Source organism: Sorghum bicolor, chromosome 3 (genome assembly GCF_000003195.3).
Source record: "Sorghum bicolor cultivar BTx623 chromosome 3, Sorghum_bicolor_NCBIv3, whole genome shotgun sequence".
NCBI lineage: Eukaryota > Viridiplantae > Streptophyta > Magnoliopsida > Poales > Poaceae > Sorghum > Sorghum bicolor.
This window is the reverse complement of record NC_012872.2, coordinates 804821-820860: the sequence shown is the minus strand read 5'-3', so window position 1 is coordinate 820860 and position 16040 is coordinate 804821. Positions and strand designations below refer to the sequence as shown.

The following is a 16040-nucleotide window of genomic DNA, read 5'->3' as shown; positions in this document are numbered from 1 at the left end:
TTTTGCCCAGGCTGAGCTTAGGGTCCTGGGCTTGTTGCGTGCGTGTGTTGATAGGTTTGTGTTGACGACGAATTGAATCACATACCAGCAAGGGCTAGACCTGTGTTGTCACTTGTCAGAGACTGAAGAACGCAGTGAGGATCACACATGATGAATAATAAATGGGTTTACGAGCAAATCACCAAGCTCTAGTCCGCGAGGAACCCCATTGGCGCAAAGCTCACGGAACCCCATTGGGGCAAAGGAAGAACACAGTGAGGATCACACATGATGAATACCGAAAAGGTTTACGAGTAAATCACCAAGCTCTAGTCCGCGAGGAACCCCATTGGGGCAAAGGACAATGGCGGGTTGCCCTAGGTTAGCTGATAAGCTTTAGATTTAGAAGACGACATAAAGAAATTGCATTATATATACAGATGTAAAAGATGATTGGATTGTTGGACATTTCAATATGCCATAGTCCTTATTTTATTTTATAGGGAGTAGAAGTGGTCTTATCCCATTGGAATAACAATATGGTACTATTATTATGTTGTTTTATGGAGTTTTCTTTATATTGGGCCAAAACTAATCTTGGGCCTCTTAACGTGTATGAATTATATTTTCTTCCTTAGCCCCTATCTCAGACACTAGAGATTGTCCTACTCAAAATTGCGTACATTTATTGTCTACTAGAATATATGCATATGCATGCATGTAATATATATTTTTCTATCTCTGTAATACATATTATTATTGCAACTTGCAAGCTCAAAGTACTTTGTTTGCTAGTAGTTAAAAAGGAAAGAACAGAAGGCCATCCAGTCTGGGCCTGGCCCGAAAACAGAGTCTCCCTAGTCGTGATGGGCCATGGCCGCGCCGCTCCTCTTCCTCGCATTCGTCGTCAAGAAATAGTTCCTTCCTCTGTAGTTGTAGCCTAGAGTAGTGGAGACGTGCAATTCATCACAGATGAAAGATCATATCTCATCATCAACAACAACAACAACAACAACAACAGACAATGGTAGTCCCTGTACTGTATGGAAGTTAGGGCCATAATGTGTGTCTAAACTTTAAACTTAATAGCTTATTATATGAAGTATTAGCAGAGTAGTTGGGAACCACCTGAACGTGTCAGAAATTATAAGAAATATATGAGACAAAAAAGAAGAAGAACATGGAGAGGAAACTTGATGGACTAAGGCCTCGTTTAGTTCGCAAAATTTTTTGTTTTTGGGTACGGTAGCATTTCTTTTTTATTAGATAAACATTGTCCAATCACGGAGTAATTAGGCTCAAAAGATTCATCTCACAAATTACAGGTAAACTGTGTAGTTAGTTTTTATTTTCGTCTATATTTAATGCTCCATGCATACGACCAAAGATTCGATGTGACGGGGATTCTTGAAATTTTTTGTGAACTAAACAAAGCCTAACAATCTAGAGTTTGTTCGTGACTCTTCAGAAAATAATAATAAAAAAACAGGGCAAAATCTTCCAAGTTCCATGTTCCGACTGTGAAGGGACTTTGAAAAGGAACATCTCGCAAAGCAGGTTCATCGGAAGTTAGAGTTTAGCATGATCCATCCAATTAACTTTTGATGGAACATCACAAAAACTAAACTGTAGGCACGTTCGTGCGATTATTATTGCAGGTAGCACAGCCGTGCACACAAAATCGACGAAGGCGGCTTGGAATTATTGCATCCAATTGTCCAAACCTTCCAACTTTACACTCGATCTCATCCTTATCTCCGTTCTGTTATTATCCAAGGAACAGAATAAATAAATGGAATCCAAGTGACGTCAGATCAAAAAGGAAGAATCGGTCATGGCACGGCTGCGATACATGCTACTCTCCACCTCTTCCAAGTTAGTATCCCAAGAATCAGAACAAGCAAGAATCTTCTGAATTATCTTCAATGAAAATTTTTCAGATTCATCAGGATTTGGTCTACTTAAGTTTTGTTAGATTATTATGAAATGAAAAGATTATGTTCAGCTGTACAGCATCCTCTGCATCCTCTCTGATCACCAGGTGTGATATGTTCAAATTATTGTGTGTGGTATAATAATAATATTCATTTAATATGCCATACGATTTTGTACTACTACTTCTAAAAGGCATTTTGTACTACTACTTTTTTAAGCAAGATTATGTTACCTATTTGAAGAGCTCCCACGAGCTTTCCAGTTATTTATCTTCAATGAAATCATGGAGTTGGTCATACTTAAGTTTTGTTAGATTATTATATACTCCCTCCATCCTAAATTATAAGTTCTAAGAATTTTTTAGAGTCAAAACATCTCAAGTTTAACCAAAATTATAGAAAGAAAGAGAAACAAGAATCGGTGGTCTAGTAGGGATCCAATGTGTTTAGATTAGGTTATCTGCCGCGCGGGCGCAAATGAGGGGAAATACACTGTACAAATCATAATTTCTAACATCTTCGATCTAGGTTAAATGTGTGAATTTTGTTTGAAGATTTGCAAAAACAAAACAAAATGGAATCATCGTTTTTTTCAGATTGTCGATGTACCAAAATGGAATCATTGCACAAACCATCATCATTTTCTAATCCAATTTAAATGTGTGAATTTTCGTTTGAAAATTGCAAGGATTGAACTGAAAGTTGCTCATGGGACTGTTGACTAGTTTGAATTGAATAATGTAACGTGTATCTCTCTCTGTATGGGTGCACTTGAGAATTTGGAACGTACTCGCTTATTTTAAAAAAAAATACAATTCTCATTTTTTGCGAGTCCCAATCTTAGATTTGATAAAATAGGTTAAAATGACATATATATTTATGGTGTTTAACAAGCATTATTAGATTAATTATGAGATATTTTTCTATATTATAATCTATTTAAAGATATATATTATTCATACTATTTTCTCTAAATACATTTTTTTGGGATTGAGGTGGTATCAAATTTCTAGTCTTTCTTAAATAAAATTACATCTTTTCTATACGAACAAAATCATATTAAAAACATGAAAACTCTGATCATGATGATTGAAACCTCTATCTAAATTCGTCTAAATTGTAAAGAAAGTGATCGATAGTAACATCTTGCTTCACAATAGAAGTCCATGAGTGAGCATCACTTTTACTAACCGACCAAAAACAATATATGTCTTTTTCTTTGACATCTATACTACTAAAATAAATATTTTGTCTCGAAAATAGCACCAACCAATCACACAATCGTCAAATGGCTGACCCTTTTTCTTTTATCAAAACTTTGAATATTCTCTTCGTCTGGTTGGGCTGGCTTCATCAGGTACCCTAAAAACCACCTAACCCTAACTCGTATGATCCGATTGGGGGGAAAAAAATTGGCGAAAAAGGCCTAAAAAATAGAGGTGTGGGAGGAACGCGGCGCGCACACTTGCTTCCTTTCTTCTCCTCCTTCGTCCTTCCCCCGCTGTAGTCTCTCTTCTCCCCTTCTTCGCTTGGCGGTGGTGGTGCGGTGGGGATGCGGCAGCTATGGCGGTGGTACCAGCAGTGCCTGGCCACGCACCCGGTGCGCACGCAGGTCGTCAGCTCCGGCATCCTCTGGGGCCTCGGCGACATCGGCGCCCAGGCCGTCACCCACTACTCCGCCCGCCCCGACCGCCGCAGCAGCCCTCCTGAGGTAGCAGCAGCAACAGCCCCAATCGGCCACCACCCTATTTCCGCTCCCTTCCCGGTCCGTGCTCGTGATACGCGTATTCATCCGCCGGTTCCTGGACCGGGCCGCCTCCCCGGATTTTGCTAGCTGTTCCTATTTGGATTTTTGCCCCGGACCTGGTGGCTCCTTGAACTTTTGCGTGCTGTTGTGACCTACCATATAGCATATAACCCGCTGTTGATGCCTAGCCGCCTAGGGGATGTGATGTTTTATCGGTTCGGAGGAGCCGTGGGTTTGGTCGGTAACCTCAATCAGTGTCTAGCCAGTCAACTCTGAATGCTGCGGATAATGCCTGGATTTGTGCCTTGTTTCTTCGGCTTGTGTGTGTGGATACTACCCAAGAAACTAGTGGTTTGGTCGGGAACACCTTGATATGTTAAAGAGTTTTCGTTTCTAATGCCAAGAGTCTTGTCAAATCTATCTATTCTTGTGGATATCTATAGACTTCTGTGGTGCTGTTAGTGACAACTTATGAACTGATAGTCCTCTTATGTGGTAATGCATCAGACATGGGATAGGAGGTCTGAATCGTCAGTGATGTCTGATGTCACTCCCTTTGGGGTAGTACTAGTATTGAAGCCTTTTGTTTTGTGACTTTAAGAGGAGTAAATGGGTAATGGAATGAGATGTTGAAGCCGCCGCCCTCCCCCCTTTCCAAAGATAGAGGTTTGCCTGCTAAATTGCTTATTCTGCAAAACGGGTTAATGTTCCGTCCATGTGATTTATTGTCGACCTTTGGTTGCTGTGACCTTCAGGGCGGTTATAGTTTGCTGTCCGTTTTGATGGGTATGGCAAAATAAAGTTGGGGTGGGCTTCCTTGTATTCTGTCAATACATACTAATAGAATTACACTTTTTCATTTCTTTCTTTGATAGTAATGGTTAGTCATTTGTCTGGTTGTCTTAGCTTCAGATGTCCTTGTTTGTTCTTTCAACTCTGAGCATTGCCAGCATTGTGAGCTTATTAATATGTGATTTACATAACATGCTTGGCTTCTTTCTAAGAAGCAAACCAGCCTTTGAATTACTTGTAGCTAGCATTCATTTGTTAGGTTTTTTAATAAAATAAAGTCAGTGCAGTGCAGCTGAAGGGCTGATTATGTTTGCTATGTATTGGCCAGTTAATTGAAACAAGATATTTATCGCGGTTCATGGTGCATTTGTTCAGATACGAGATTGGAAATTCAAGGAATCCTGACTGGCATTTCGTTTGGTCTTGGAGACCCCATATAAACTATCTGTGCCTCCATGGGCAGTCTATCAATTATTCTTTGTCTGTCTACCCCTAATTTCTTCATTCTTCAACTTCACTATTACCCCATTCAACAAAGCTCTGTTTCCTTACAGGATAAAGATAATAAAGACAATAAAGAGTTTAAAGTTGATTGGAAGAGGGTGGGCGTCACAAGCTCCTTCGGATTTGCTTTTGTTGGTCCAGTTGGACATTACTGGTTAGTTCCCTGTATTTTATCACATGTTGTTACGTCTACCTGTTTATGTGTATATTTTCTTTAGAATCATAGGTTCATGTCTTCCAATTATTAACATTTAAAAACTTGTAAGTAATAACCATAATCCTACGCTCTCAGTCTCACATAATCACCACACATCACATATGAAAGGCAAATACAGAACAACAAACACATTAACACACTCAGATAAAATAATCAAATTATAGGATAATAGAGAACATAGAGGATGTAATCCCAATTCTGCACTGCTGTTCTCCATTTTAGGTATATAGGTGATAGTATGAGTGGCAGTTCATGGTGTCATATTATCAATAAGGACTTGGTGACTGCTTCTTGAAAATTGAATAGACCTAAGAACACATTGTTTGCTTGAATATGCTGGGGTACTTTCTAGATTTAACAGGTTCATTGGAAACCTGGATATTTACTACTATAGTTATTGACTACTGGTGTAATTGAAAGAGCCAATGGATGCAAGCATTTATACAAATGCATGTGTTTCTTTCAATATAGTAAATCACAATATAATACTCCCTCCATCCCAAATTGTAAGTCATTCCAAGAATCTTGGAGAGTCAAAACTTTTTCATGTTTAACCAAACTTACAGAGAAAAATACTAAGATTTGTAACGTAAAGTGAGTATATTATGAAAATATAATTAAGGAAGAATCTAATAATACTTAGTTGGTATCATAATAATAATTATTTTATCATATAAATTTGGTCAAACTTAGAAAAGTTTGACTCTCCAAGATTCTTGGAATGACTTACAATTTGGGATGGAGTATTACCAACAGCACATACCATGCATGACAACACGAGTGCACAAGTGGTTCTTGTCTCACTGAATTTTGCCCCTCTATTTAGTTATGTGGTCAGGCAGTTGACTTTTCACAAGGGCCAAGCATCAACTTTAATTAAGAGTAGAAGTATCTTGGGCTGTACTTCACAGTTGAACATCCTTGTTTGTTCATTTGTATGCTCAGTAGTCCACTTCAACAGTGATTTGATTTCCACCATGTCACGTGCTGTAACGATGCTATGTTTTGGAGAGTTAGTAGTTCGCCACTGGACTATGTTCTGCTATACTATATGAAAATGCAGATAAACAATATGATCATACAGGTTTTCGTTTTTGGACAGAGAAATAATCTAATGAGATATCTGCTGTGGGAACAAAAACCCCTGCAGTCCTATTCATGTTGACTTATTCATTTGTGATGAATGTTGATTCCACAATCTCCTCACTTATCTGCTGCACTTTGTTGTTCATTTGCAAAAGGCAGTTAAGATTTTGTAGCATGGATGCTTCATAAATTTAGTGATTTGCAGATGAAAGCAGTTCCCTCCTTATTTTTAGGAGTAAACAATACGAACTATTGTCAGTTGAGCTGTTATATGAGATGTTGCTTGCATTAATATCTGTCACTAAGGCTTTGGTTTTGTTGTATAGGTATGAATACCTGGACCGCTTCATCCGGCGGAGATTTCAGCCTAATACGTTCAAATTTGTTGCCTCAAAAGTTGCCGCAGATGGTTTCCTCTTTGGACCATTAGACCTCCTCCTGTTCTTCTCATATGTTGGTCTTGGTCAAGGAAGGAGCGTAGAGCAGGTGAAGGAAGATGTGAAAAGAGACTTCATTCCGGCTCTGGTGTTAGGTGGAACCATCTGGCCTGCTGTGCAAATCGCAAACTTCCGCTTCATCCCCGTGCGGTATCAGCTCCTGTATGTGAACTTGTTCTGCCTCTTGGACAGTTGCTTCTTGTCATGGATTGAGCAGCAGGGAGACGCTTCCTGGAAGCAGTGGTTCACATCGTTCCAGAAAATCGAAGACCAGAAGAGTAAGGTTTGATTTGGCTACTTTGAGTCATGTGTGGTTCGTTGTCTGGATCAATACCTCTAAACTCTGGTTGATCCAGGAAGATAATGGTAAAAAGGAGAAGTATTTGGCAGCAGCTGTTAAAGCGAAATTGTGATCCCAGCAAAGCTAAACATTGATGGCGTTGTAGAGAATTCTTTTTAATCTTTGACAGGAGGAAACGGTTGCTGAATTGCTCTGTTAATTCGAGTGATGTGTTAACTTTCGTGTGGAGTGTATGTTGATCTCGAATTGATTCAAATTGGTAAGCTGAAGATGCTTTGGGATGCTCTGAATTCGCGGCATACCTGCACTGTGCAGTGCTAGAGAAAACGCCCGTCTGCATTCTGCTGTATCAGGTGCTGGTGAAGCAGAGCTTTAACCGTGAAATATTAAGCGTTTCTTTCCGGCACCTGATCTAATAAGGCGGATGTATTTTAGTGGTGATCAGTCAAAACACCTGCTGAGAGGCAATCTGATTGCGTGCTGAGCACTAACTAGACCATGATGAATGATTGAACGAAGCACGAAGTGAAATAAATCAGTTACAACCGGTCTTTTCAATTAAGAGACCTGTCTTCTCAGTTAGCTAATCGTTGGCTAAACCATGCTTATATATAGCGGCTCAATTGTAAATGGGAGCAAATACCTTGACTTTCCTCAAATAGCTAATCGTTGACTAATTCACGCTATAGCGGCTAAATTGTAAATGGAAACAGCTACATGCGCTAGTATTAAATTTAAAGTTTAAAATACACAGTTTTTTTTTTTTTTTGGCGAGGAATTTAGAATGTACACTATGGCCGTAACTTCCAGGTCTTACTGGTGAGATGCGATTTTGTGATGGATTGCGTTCACACCACACGTCTCCAACTGAGGTGATCAATCAAAGGCCAGCTCTCTCCTAGGTCCTAGCACTTGCACAAGTCAAAACGTTTGTGCATGAGCTGAATGAGAGCAGTTGACTGTAAATGTCGTTCAATATTCAACGCAATGCATGTTGCTCCTCATTTCGAGGGCCTGGGCCCTCACTGGCCAGGACCTGTCCAGTAACATACGCGGGCTGGGCCAAACCCAGCATGTTGCCGGGCCGGGCCGGGCCTATTTTGCTCAGGTCCGGCCGGCGGCGGGAACAACCAAAAAGTGGGACGGCCTGCTCCACCTCCATCCATGATGGTCCACCGATCATCCCGAATTTGTCTTACAGTCTGCACTGCACGCATTTTCTTCTTCAGTCAGCTCAAGTGATCTCCAGGCCAGGCAACATGCCGCGGAAGCATCAGCCATCAGGGAGGTAGCTTGATTTGCACAACCGGAGCATCCGCGCTCGGCTCAATTATCCGGATGGCGATGGCGTCGTTCCTGTTCACTACTATAAATCTCAAGGTATCCCAGAAAACTGCAGCGTTATTTCTCTGATTATTAGTTGATCTCCACAGTCAGGTCATGAACACATGCAACAGCCTACACATATATATAGCCGCAACTATCTACAAGATGACTGACAACCATTATTAATCCAGCCAAAGACGACGACGAACAAAGAAGAAGAAGGTGTTGGTGTGCATCGCAATCGAGTTCCTTCTCTTCTCTAGCTGATCAATGCAAGCCGCTGCAAACTCAGCTCATCGTCGCCTGTAACTGCAATCGCTCCGACGGAACCTGACCGGCCTGGAGCTGCCGGGGTCGATGGCGACGGGGCACCTCACTTGCACGGCGTGCTTCACCCTCACAAGCCTCCCGATCACGTGCCCTCTCGTCCTCACCGCCAGCTCCAGCGTCAGCGGCACCTTATTGCCTCCGGCTCCGGCGTTTTTAGTCACCACGAGCGTGGCGCCGGCTCCGTACAGCGGCGTCTTCTCGCCGTGTAGGATCGCGGCGGCGGCGCGGTGGCTCTTCTTCGGCTGGTAAAACTTGTGGAGCTGCAGGGATCAGAGAGAGAACAGACAGAGCCATGCATTCAGGAAGCTAGGGACTGGGCTGATACGACGGTGGAAACAGAGATGGTTTGCAGTTGCAGCACGTATAGGTACCTGACCGGTGGCGATGGCGATCTCCGAGTACATGAGCCGGATGGAGCTGGAGGAGACGTGGATGCCGAACATGGTGGAAGGGTTGTGGACGGACATGGCCAGCGAGCAGTTGAGCGTCACCAGCTTCGTCGGCACACCGGTGCTGTCCGTGCCTTCCCCGGCGTAGAAGTTGTGCACCGTCAGGCTCTGCACATACACATGATATCGATGCATGGCCGGAACATCAACAGCAAGCTTGGAATTAATTCATTTCTGCTCTGAACATGCACAATGATCGATGTAATTAATGTACCTTGACGACGACGTTGGGTTTGTAGCGGCGAGCGACTCCCCAGACGATGAGGCAGACGACGGCGAACACGACGACCACTGCGCAGAAGACCACTCCGAGGCACACCGGGAGCTCATCCTCCTCCTCGTCCTCCTGCTGCTCCTGGTCGTCCTCGTCGTAGTCGTCCGCCGCCTCCTCGTCAATGACGCCGCTCACCTCGTGCCACTTCTTCTTCTTCTTGTGGCCGGAGCCGCCGCCGTGCAGCTTCCGCCCGGCGCCAGCGCCGGCGGCGGTCCTGCTGGTGGCGGGCGAGGAGGACCGGCCGAGCAGCGTGCCCGAGAAGCGGGTGGCGGAGGAGGAGACCCTGGAGTGGCGGCCCGTGGAGGAAGCGTGCGACGGCGACTCGAGCGGGCTGTGGTACACCGGCGTCGTGTTCGCCGTCGTCGCCGACGACGACTTGTCGCCGCCGCCATCGTGGGACGGGCTCTGCACGTAGTACGCCGGCCGACGCATGTTGTTCGGGGTATTGGGCGTCCGCGGCGGCGTCGTGGTCGACTGGCTCGTCGCGTCCGACGACTCCGACGCCCCGCGCTTCATCGTATCGCGCCGGTGGTGGTCCGACGGACGCGCAGTTCGTTCTTGACTTCTTGCTGAGAGTGAGACTAACAACCTGCAATACAATAATTGAGAAAAACAAATGGGTCTGTGGTCTGATCTCGGATGAACTCTGAAGATTTACTACTACACTCTACAGCTTTGCCAAAATCTGCGCTCTGAATTCTGAAAGAACAAGGAAGGAAGGTAGCCAGCTGGGTTTTGGAGACACTGTGGAAGAAGAAGAGATATAAGATTGGTGAGGCAATGCCATTTTTTTTTTTCTGAAAGAAGTGAGGCAATGCCATTGATGCCTTTCTTTTCAGTTTGTGTTTTGTTGAAAATTGCATGTGCATTATGCCTGCAACTTATGCACAAAGCTATAGATAGAAACTGGGCAGGCAAAGGCATTGTAGCTAGAGATATCAAGTCCATCCAATCCAAGAGATTAAGGCTGCTAGAGATAGAAACCATACCGCAATCACACACCGCTTTTGGCAGAGAAACTCCGTGTTTTTGTCAATTCCAGACTAAGAAAATTGCAAAAAAAAAAAGAAATTGATATGATAGTCGTCATTCGTCAAGAAGTGCTTTGTTTGGACTTGCATTGCCAAAAAAAAGAGAGATACCTTGTAAGCCATTGCAATGAGGCCCGGTTTAGTTCGAGAAAAGTTTTTGGACGTCATGTAGGGGTGTTCTGTGGGTGTTCATACTAATAGAAAAATAAATTATAGAATTCGTTGTGAGACAAATTATTAAACCTAATTAATTCGTCATTAGCACATATTTATTGTAGCAATTAGTATTTAATCATAGATTATTAGGTTTAAACAAGATCCAATTAATTTATACGATTAGTTTTTTATCTTATTTATATTTAATATTTTATACATATGTTTAAATATTTGATGTGATAAAGTAAAAATTTTTAAGTGGAAACTAAACAGGCCTGAAGAATGGACGAAAAGGGTGATCCGCAGTCACACTGTTACCACCTGTACTGTAGCCAGGTGGGCTGGGGGGAGGGCCGAAAAGGCACGTGGCGAGCAGTAGAGATAGGAGGAGCCAGGTGGCGAGTGGAGCGTGGCGTCGCTGCTAGGTGAGGCGGACACGTGTCGGCACAGGACGCTTCCTCGAGGAACGTGTGTGGCCGTGGAGCACACAAGAGAAGGTGCAGAATCACGGATCGCATGTTCTGTTCCGGGTGCACGTTGTACGTGCCGTAGGTAAAAAAAAAAAAGTTGAAGAAAAGAAAGGTCGTAACTGTACCAAAATTCACAGTGGGCATTGGATCGCCAAGACAAGATGAATGCCAAAAGAGGAGGAGGAGACATGCATGCACAGCTGATGAGTGATGAACCTTGGAATGCAATTGAATGCAATGCGGCAAGAACCGTACCAAACAATCGCTGGGCCGTGGACGGACGACGAGGAGGCTCCTCCGGTGATGGCGCACCGCCGTGTGGTGTGTGGTGTGGTGTGGTGTGGATCAGATATATGCGGCCGAGTCAGGATCGGAGAACCGCCATGGCTCAGAGGAGAGGAGGGAGGAACAAGGAAGATGCATGGATGATGTGGACAATGTACTGGATCCATGGACGAGGACGAATTAAGAGGGCGTTACCTCTCCCGTGTTCTCCTTCCTGCAGTCTTCTTCTGTCCATCACACACACACACAGCTCTTCCTCCTCTCTGGTGGTTGGTGCGTCGTCTCGTCTTGGTCGCCGCCAGATCCCGGATGAAGGAAACCCAAATGGAGATGGAGGGTCGCTCAGGTCAGGCTCAGGGTCAGGGTCATCCACAGAGTGACCACACGGCACAGACGTCCTGGTGTGGTGGGCCGCTAGGCGGTTGGGTCCCCACGTCCCTTAGCATGCTACCCCACACGTCAGTGGGGGGTGGAACTCTCTTGCCTTCTTCTCCACTTGCCCGCCCGCCCGCCCGTACAAGACACCGGCTGGTCGTCGGCCCGGGTCGTCAGATACCGCCGCTGTCCGCATCTCCTCCAGGCTCCATCCCCTCATTCGTGTGTAAAGTCATGTGCACTGGCTACTCTCTCGTCTCGTCACCTCACTACATCTTTTTTTTTCATTGTTATTGTTGTCACGAACAATCTACAACATTTCAGTTTCGTTTCACATGCGATCATTTCGACACATCCAAACATTTCGAATCCCCCGTTGATGATCGAGAAATACATTTCAAATCGCCACTAGCTGAGAGAGAGAGAGAGAGAGTTCATCATCAGGCGCTGGCGCGCTGCTGCGCCTCGCTACCTGCTGTTATTCGTAAATCATCATCATAAAACAAGGAAACCGCAACACACCCATCTGCTTCTTCCTCCCCACCCCGACTTCTTCCCCTGGATCGGAACGAACGGAAACATACCATCCATTCCCCTCTCCTACACACACGTACGTGTAAAACACCACCACCAGTCCACCACCACGCGCAGTCAGACCACCGGCGTCAGCAGCGGCTTGCTGAGCACGTGGGCCTCGAGGTTCCCGAGCACCAGGTCCGCCATGGCCTTGCGCGTCTCGTAGGTGCCGCTCCCGACGTGCGGCACGAGCACGACGTTGTCCATCGCCAGCAGCGCCTCGGGCACGTTCGGCTCGTCCTCGAACACGTCCAGCCCGGCGCCGCCGAGCCGGCCGTCCGCCAGCGCCGCCACCATCTCCGGCTCGTCGACGTGGGGGCCGCGCCCGATGTTGATCAGCACGCCCTTCGGGCCCAGCGCCTCCATCACCTCGCGGCTCACGATGTGCCGGGTCGACGCGTTCAGCGGGCACGCCACCACCAGCACGTCGCTGTTGGACGCCAGCTCCACCACCGACGGGTAGTAGGTGTAGTTTGGGTACACCGACGCCTGCTCCGTCCGCTGGTAGTAGCTCACCGGGCAGTCGAAGGCTTCCACGCGCCTCGCCACCGCCTGCCCGATCCTGCCCAGCCCGATGATGCCCACTCGTTTCCCGCTGAACTGCAATGCAGTGACCACACGAAGGATTCTTTAAGTCAGGGAAATCAGAGTTGGAATATCCATGACAATAAAAAAGTGAAGAATGCATCATATGCTCTGGCCACACCACACAACAAAAGATAAGAAGAAATCATGAAACTCCAAATCATATGTCAATGTGAATATCTCCATAGATAGGTACTCTTATTAATCATAAAATCAAGGCCAAGCTGAGTAACAGCCTGACTTACAAAAGAGAACAGCATGTCCCTAGTGATGGCAGCCTGACTAGTAAGTAGCAAACGAAAAATAGCAGAGTGCAGAGTTGGGATTACAAATCATGGTGTCATGTCCTTCAACTAATCTCCTGACAGACCAAGTGCTAACGACAATCATATGTCAACGCAAGAGTATCTCCATAGATAGCTACTCTTATTAATCATGGCTGATCTGAGTAACAGCTTGCTGACTGGCAAACCAAAAACAAAAAATAGCAGAGTGCAGAGTTGGGATTACAAACCACCGTGTCATGTTCTTCTTCTACCAATCTCAGACCAAGTGCCTACCAGCAACAATCAGATAACCGGAGTGAGCAATGGCTCATTCGACGCATGCGCCTCTAAATTTCCTAGCACTAGGTCAGCCATCGCCCTGCATGTTTCTTCAGTGTCGCTGCCCACATGAGGCACTACGACGACATTATCCAAACCGAAAAGCCGCTCTGGAACCACAGGCTCGTGCTCATACACATCGAGGCCCGCTCCTCCCAAGCGTTTCTCGACGAGAGCAGACACGAGCTCGGGCTCGTCCACGTGTGCTCCGCGGCCAACGTTCACGAGCACGCCCTCTGGACCCAACGCATCGATGACCTCACGGTTGACGATGTGATGGGTCTCAGCATTGAGCGAGCACGCCACGATAAGCACATCACAGTTGGCTGCCAGGTCAACAACGTTCGCATAGAACTTGTAGTTTGGGAAAGGCTTCTCTGATCTTGAGTTATAGCTTATGGAACAACCGAATGACTCGGCTCTTTTTGCTATCGCTAAGCCTATCCTGCCAAGCCCCAGAATAGCAACTCTCTTGCCACTGAACTGCAGGAAGATAACAGGAGTCATTTCCTTTTCTATTCTACCACACATTACTGCAGCCTATGCATATATCCTGATGCTACTGAAGAGAGTAACAGTGTCCAGTGTGCCAAGCAACTCGTGACAGATTGGCATGGCCTAAAATGTAGTTTCAGATGATGGGACAGATTATTCACTATTTTGATTATTACCTCAGCATATATAAGCATAGTTCAAGTGAGAATGCAATGCAGATCTAAACAAGCAACCTACCGAACGTTGCTTAAGTTTGACAGATGACTAACTGATTACTTGTGATGTCATCAGGAACAATGCCAAAAAAGTTCCTACGGATAGGGTTCTCCTAGTGATAGGTGATTTCAATTGAAACCACAGCATCCAGTGTTTTTATGTGCAGATGTGATAACCATCTCTAGACCCTAGAAAATTATCAACCTACTAGAACCATCAACATTAAAAGGATGTGGTCCTCCCCATCTAAGCTTTCCACTTGAAAAGCACGTGATCCCAACAAGCAACGTTTGTGGCTATACGAAGCTCAACAACCCCTTTAATTTCAGAAAGATAGAATTCAATTTTACTGCCCCACAAGGGCTAGGCCAGTTCCGAAAATGTGACTGTTTAACGTGGTGTTTAAGGCGCCTTCCACTGAGGTGCTGTCAATCTATGTCATTCACAAATGTTCAATTTGAGAACCAAATTTGAGAAAGGCAACATATGACTATGACTCAAAACAAAATCATTTTTTCCTTGATGCCATAGAACTTGCGCTCCAGTTTATTGACAGGTAGTTCTCTCTATTTTTGTTCAGTCACAATCCGTGAAATGCTCCCTCTTGTGATCCCGATAAACCTCGTCCTCATGGGAGTACTATCCTCACTTTTTAATTAACTAATCTATCCAAATAGACGCTTAACAGTACACAGATTTTGGAACTGAGGTTCATACTGCCCCAATTTATCATGTTCACTCCTAAAAAATATTACTATATCGCAGAAGTACCAAATACTGAATTCCTTTTTTTTTTCAAATTCGTAAAACGAAGCATACTACATGTAGGTAATAAGTATGTGTGGTACAGCAAGGAAGAGATGAAATTCGGTATATAGTAAACAATGATTAATAAGAAGAAGTAGAAGAAAGAGGGGAGCAGGGAAAACAAGGCGACGCACCCGCGTGGTGAGGGTGTAGTCGCCCCTGGACTTCCATAGCCCGGCGCGGACGTAGCGGTCGGCCTGCGGGATCCTGCGGAGGACGGCGATGGCGAGTCCAACGGCGAGGTCGGCGACGTCGTCGGTAAGGACGTCGGGGGTGTTGGTGACCCGGATCCCGCGCTCGCGGCACTTGGCGAGGTCGACGCGGTCGATGCCGACGGAGAAGGATGCGACGATCTCGAGCGCCGGGAGCGCGTCGATGAGCGCGGCGTCGGCGCCGTAGTTGGCGTTGCCGACGACGGCGCGAACGGCGCCCGCGTGCGCGCGGAGGAACTCCTCCCGGGGCGACTCCCAGAAGCGGTACAGGCGGCAGCGGCGGTCCAGCTCCTGCTCCAGGTACGCGTTCACGGGGTGGAGCAGCAGCACGCCCAGGGACTCCATCGGCGCGGCGGGCGCTGGAGGAGGACTGGAGGAGGCGGCGGCGGCGGCAGGTGAGGTCGTGGTGTGGTGTGGTGTGGCTGGGGGCGTGACGAGGATGGATTGGCTCCGTGTGACCCCTGTGGCTGTGATCTGCGGAGATGTGCCTTTTGTTGGTGCTCACAAGTCACAACTCGCAAGTGATCCAGACGCCGGCCGGCAGCCGGGCACTTGGCATTGGCACGGCGTGAGTCAGCTCCGGCTTCACCTGTTGGCCGTACTGTAAATGTTGCTATCATGAAATCAAAATATACTCCCTCCATCCTAAATTATAACACATTTAACTTGTTAAACCTTATGTTTGACCACTCAATTTATTCAAAAAATTATATAAACATAGTCACATTTAAATCATTCTTAAACAACTTTTATTAATAAATCAAGTCACGAATAAAAAGTGATATTTTACGTAATTTTTTTGAATAATACGAGTGGTTAAACTTAGTGTCAAAAAAGTTAAATTTTTTATA

General features: G+C 45.6%; 3 protein-coding genes and 1 pseudogene across 5 annotated transcripts; 2 read left to right on the top strand and 2 right to left on the bottom strand.

Moving 5' to 3' along the window:
• LOC8079385 (protein Mpv17) lies at positions 3291 to 7287 on the top strand. 3 transcript variants are annotated; one of them, XM_021457508.1, is made up of 3 exons: positions 3291 to 3624; positions 4828 to 5110; positions 6586 to 7287. In XM_021457508.1, exons 2-3 carry the CDS (start codon positions 4908 to 4910, stop codon positions 6983 to 6985), a joined length of 603 nt encoding a protein of 200 aa, XP_021313183.1. In that variant the 5' UTR covers positions 3291 to 3624; positions 4828 to 4907; the 3' UTR covers positions 6986 to 7287. The 3 variants fall into 3 exon arrangements, with proteins under 3 accessions (XP_021313183.1, XP_021313182.1, XP_002457081.1); XM_021457507.1 differs by having other exon boundaries at positions 4781 to 5110; XM_002457036.2 differs by having other exon boundaries at positions 3292 to 3624; positions 5007 to 5110.
• LOC8077573 lies at positions 8379 to 11707 on the bottom strand. The gene is made up of 4 exons (XM_002454851.2): positions 11514 to 11707; positions 9317 to 9965; positions 9025 to 9210; positions 8379 to 8913 (listed from the first exon to the last, which is right to left on the bottom strand). Exons 2-4 carry the CDS (start codon positions 9890 to 9892, stop codon positions 8617 to 8619), a joined length of 1059 nt encoding a protein of 352 aa, XP_002454896.2. The 5' UTR covers positions 9893 to 9965; positions 11514 to 11707; the 3' UTR covers positions 8379 to 8616.
• On the top strand, positions 12415 to 12732 carry LOC110433982 (annotated as a pseudogene).
• On the bottom strand, positions 13018 to 15732 carry LOC8077572 (hydroxyphenylpyruvate reductase). Its single transcript, XM_021457331.1, has 2 exons — positions 15112 to 15732; positions 13018 to 13942 (listed from the first exon to the last, which is right to left on the bottom strand). The coding sequence occupies exons 1-2, from the start codon at positions 15532 to 15534 to the stop codon at positions 13424 to 13426; spliced, it is 942 nt and encodes a 313-aa protein (XP_021313006.1). The 5' UTR covers positions 15535 to 15732; the 3' UTR covers positions 13018 to 13423.

Coding starts and splice junctions, on each gene's coding strand:
- LOC8079385 (XM_002457036.2), top strand. CDS start 3,466: ATGCGGCAGCTATGGCGGTGGTACCAGCAGTGCCTGGCCACGCACCCG. Junction 3,625..5,006: donor GCCGCAGCAGCCCTCCTGAG/GTAGCAGCAGCA, acceptor GTTTCCTTACAG/GATAAAGATAATAAAGACAA. Junction 5,111..6,585: donor GGTCCAGTTGGACATTACTG/GTTAGTTCCCTG, acceptor TTTGTTGTATAG/GTATGAATACCTGGACCGCT.
- LOC8077573 (XM_002454851.2), bottom strand. CDS start 9,892: ATGAAGCGCGGGGCGTCGGAGTCGTCGGACGCGACGAGCCAGTCGACC. Junction 9,211..9,316: donor AACCCAACGTCGTCGTCAAG/GTACATTAATTA, acceptor GTGTATGTGCAG/AGCCTGACGGTGCACAACTT. Junction 8,914..9,024: donor TCGCCATCGCCACCGGTCAG/GTACCTATACGT, acceptor TGATCCCTGCAG/CTCCACAAGTTTTACCAGCC.
- LOC8077572 (XM_021457331.1), bottom strand. CDS start 15,534: ATGGAGTCCCTGGGCGTGCTGCTGCTCCACCCCGTGAACGCGTACCTG. Junction 13,943..15,111: donor ACTACACCCTCACCACGCGG/GTGCGTCGCCTT, acceptor ATCTTCCTGCAG/TTCAGTGGCAAGAGAGTTGC.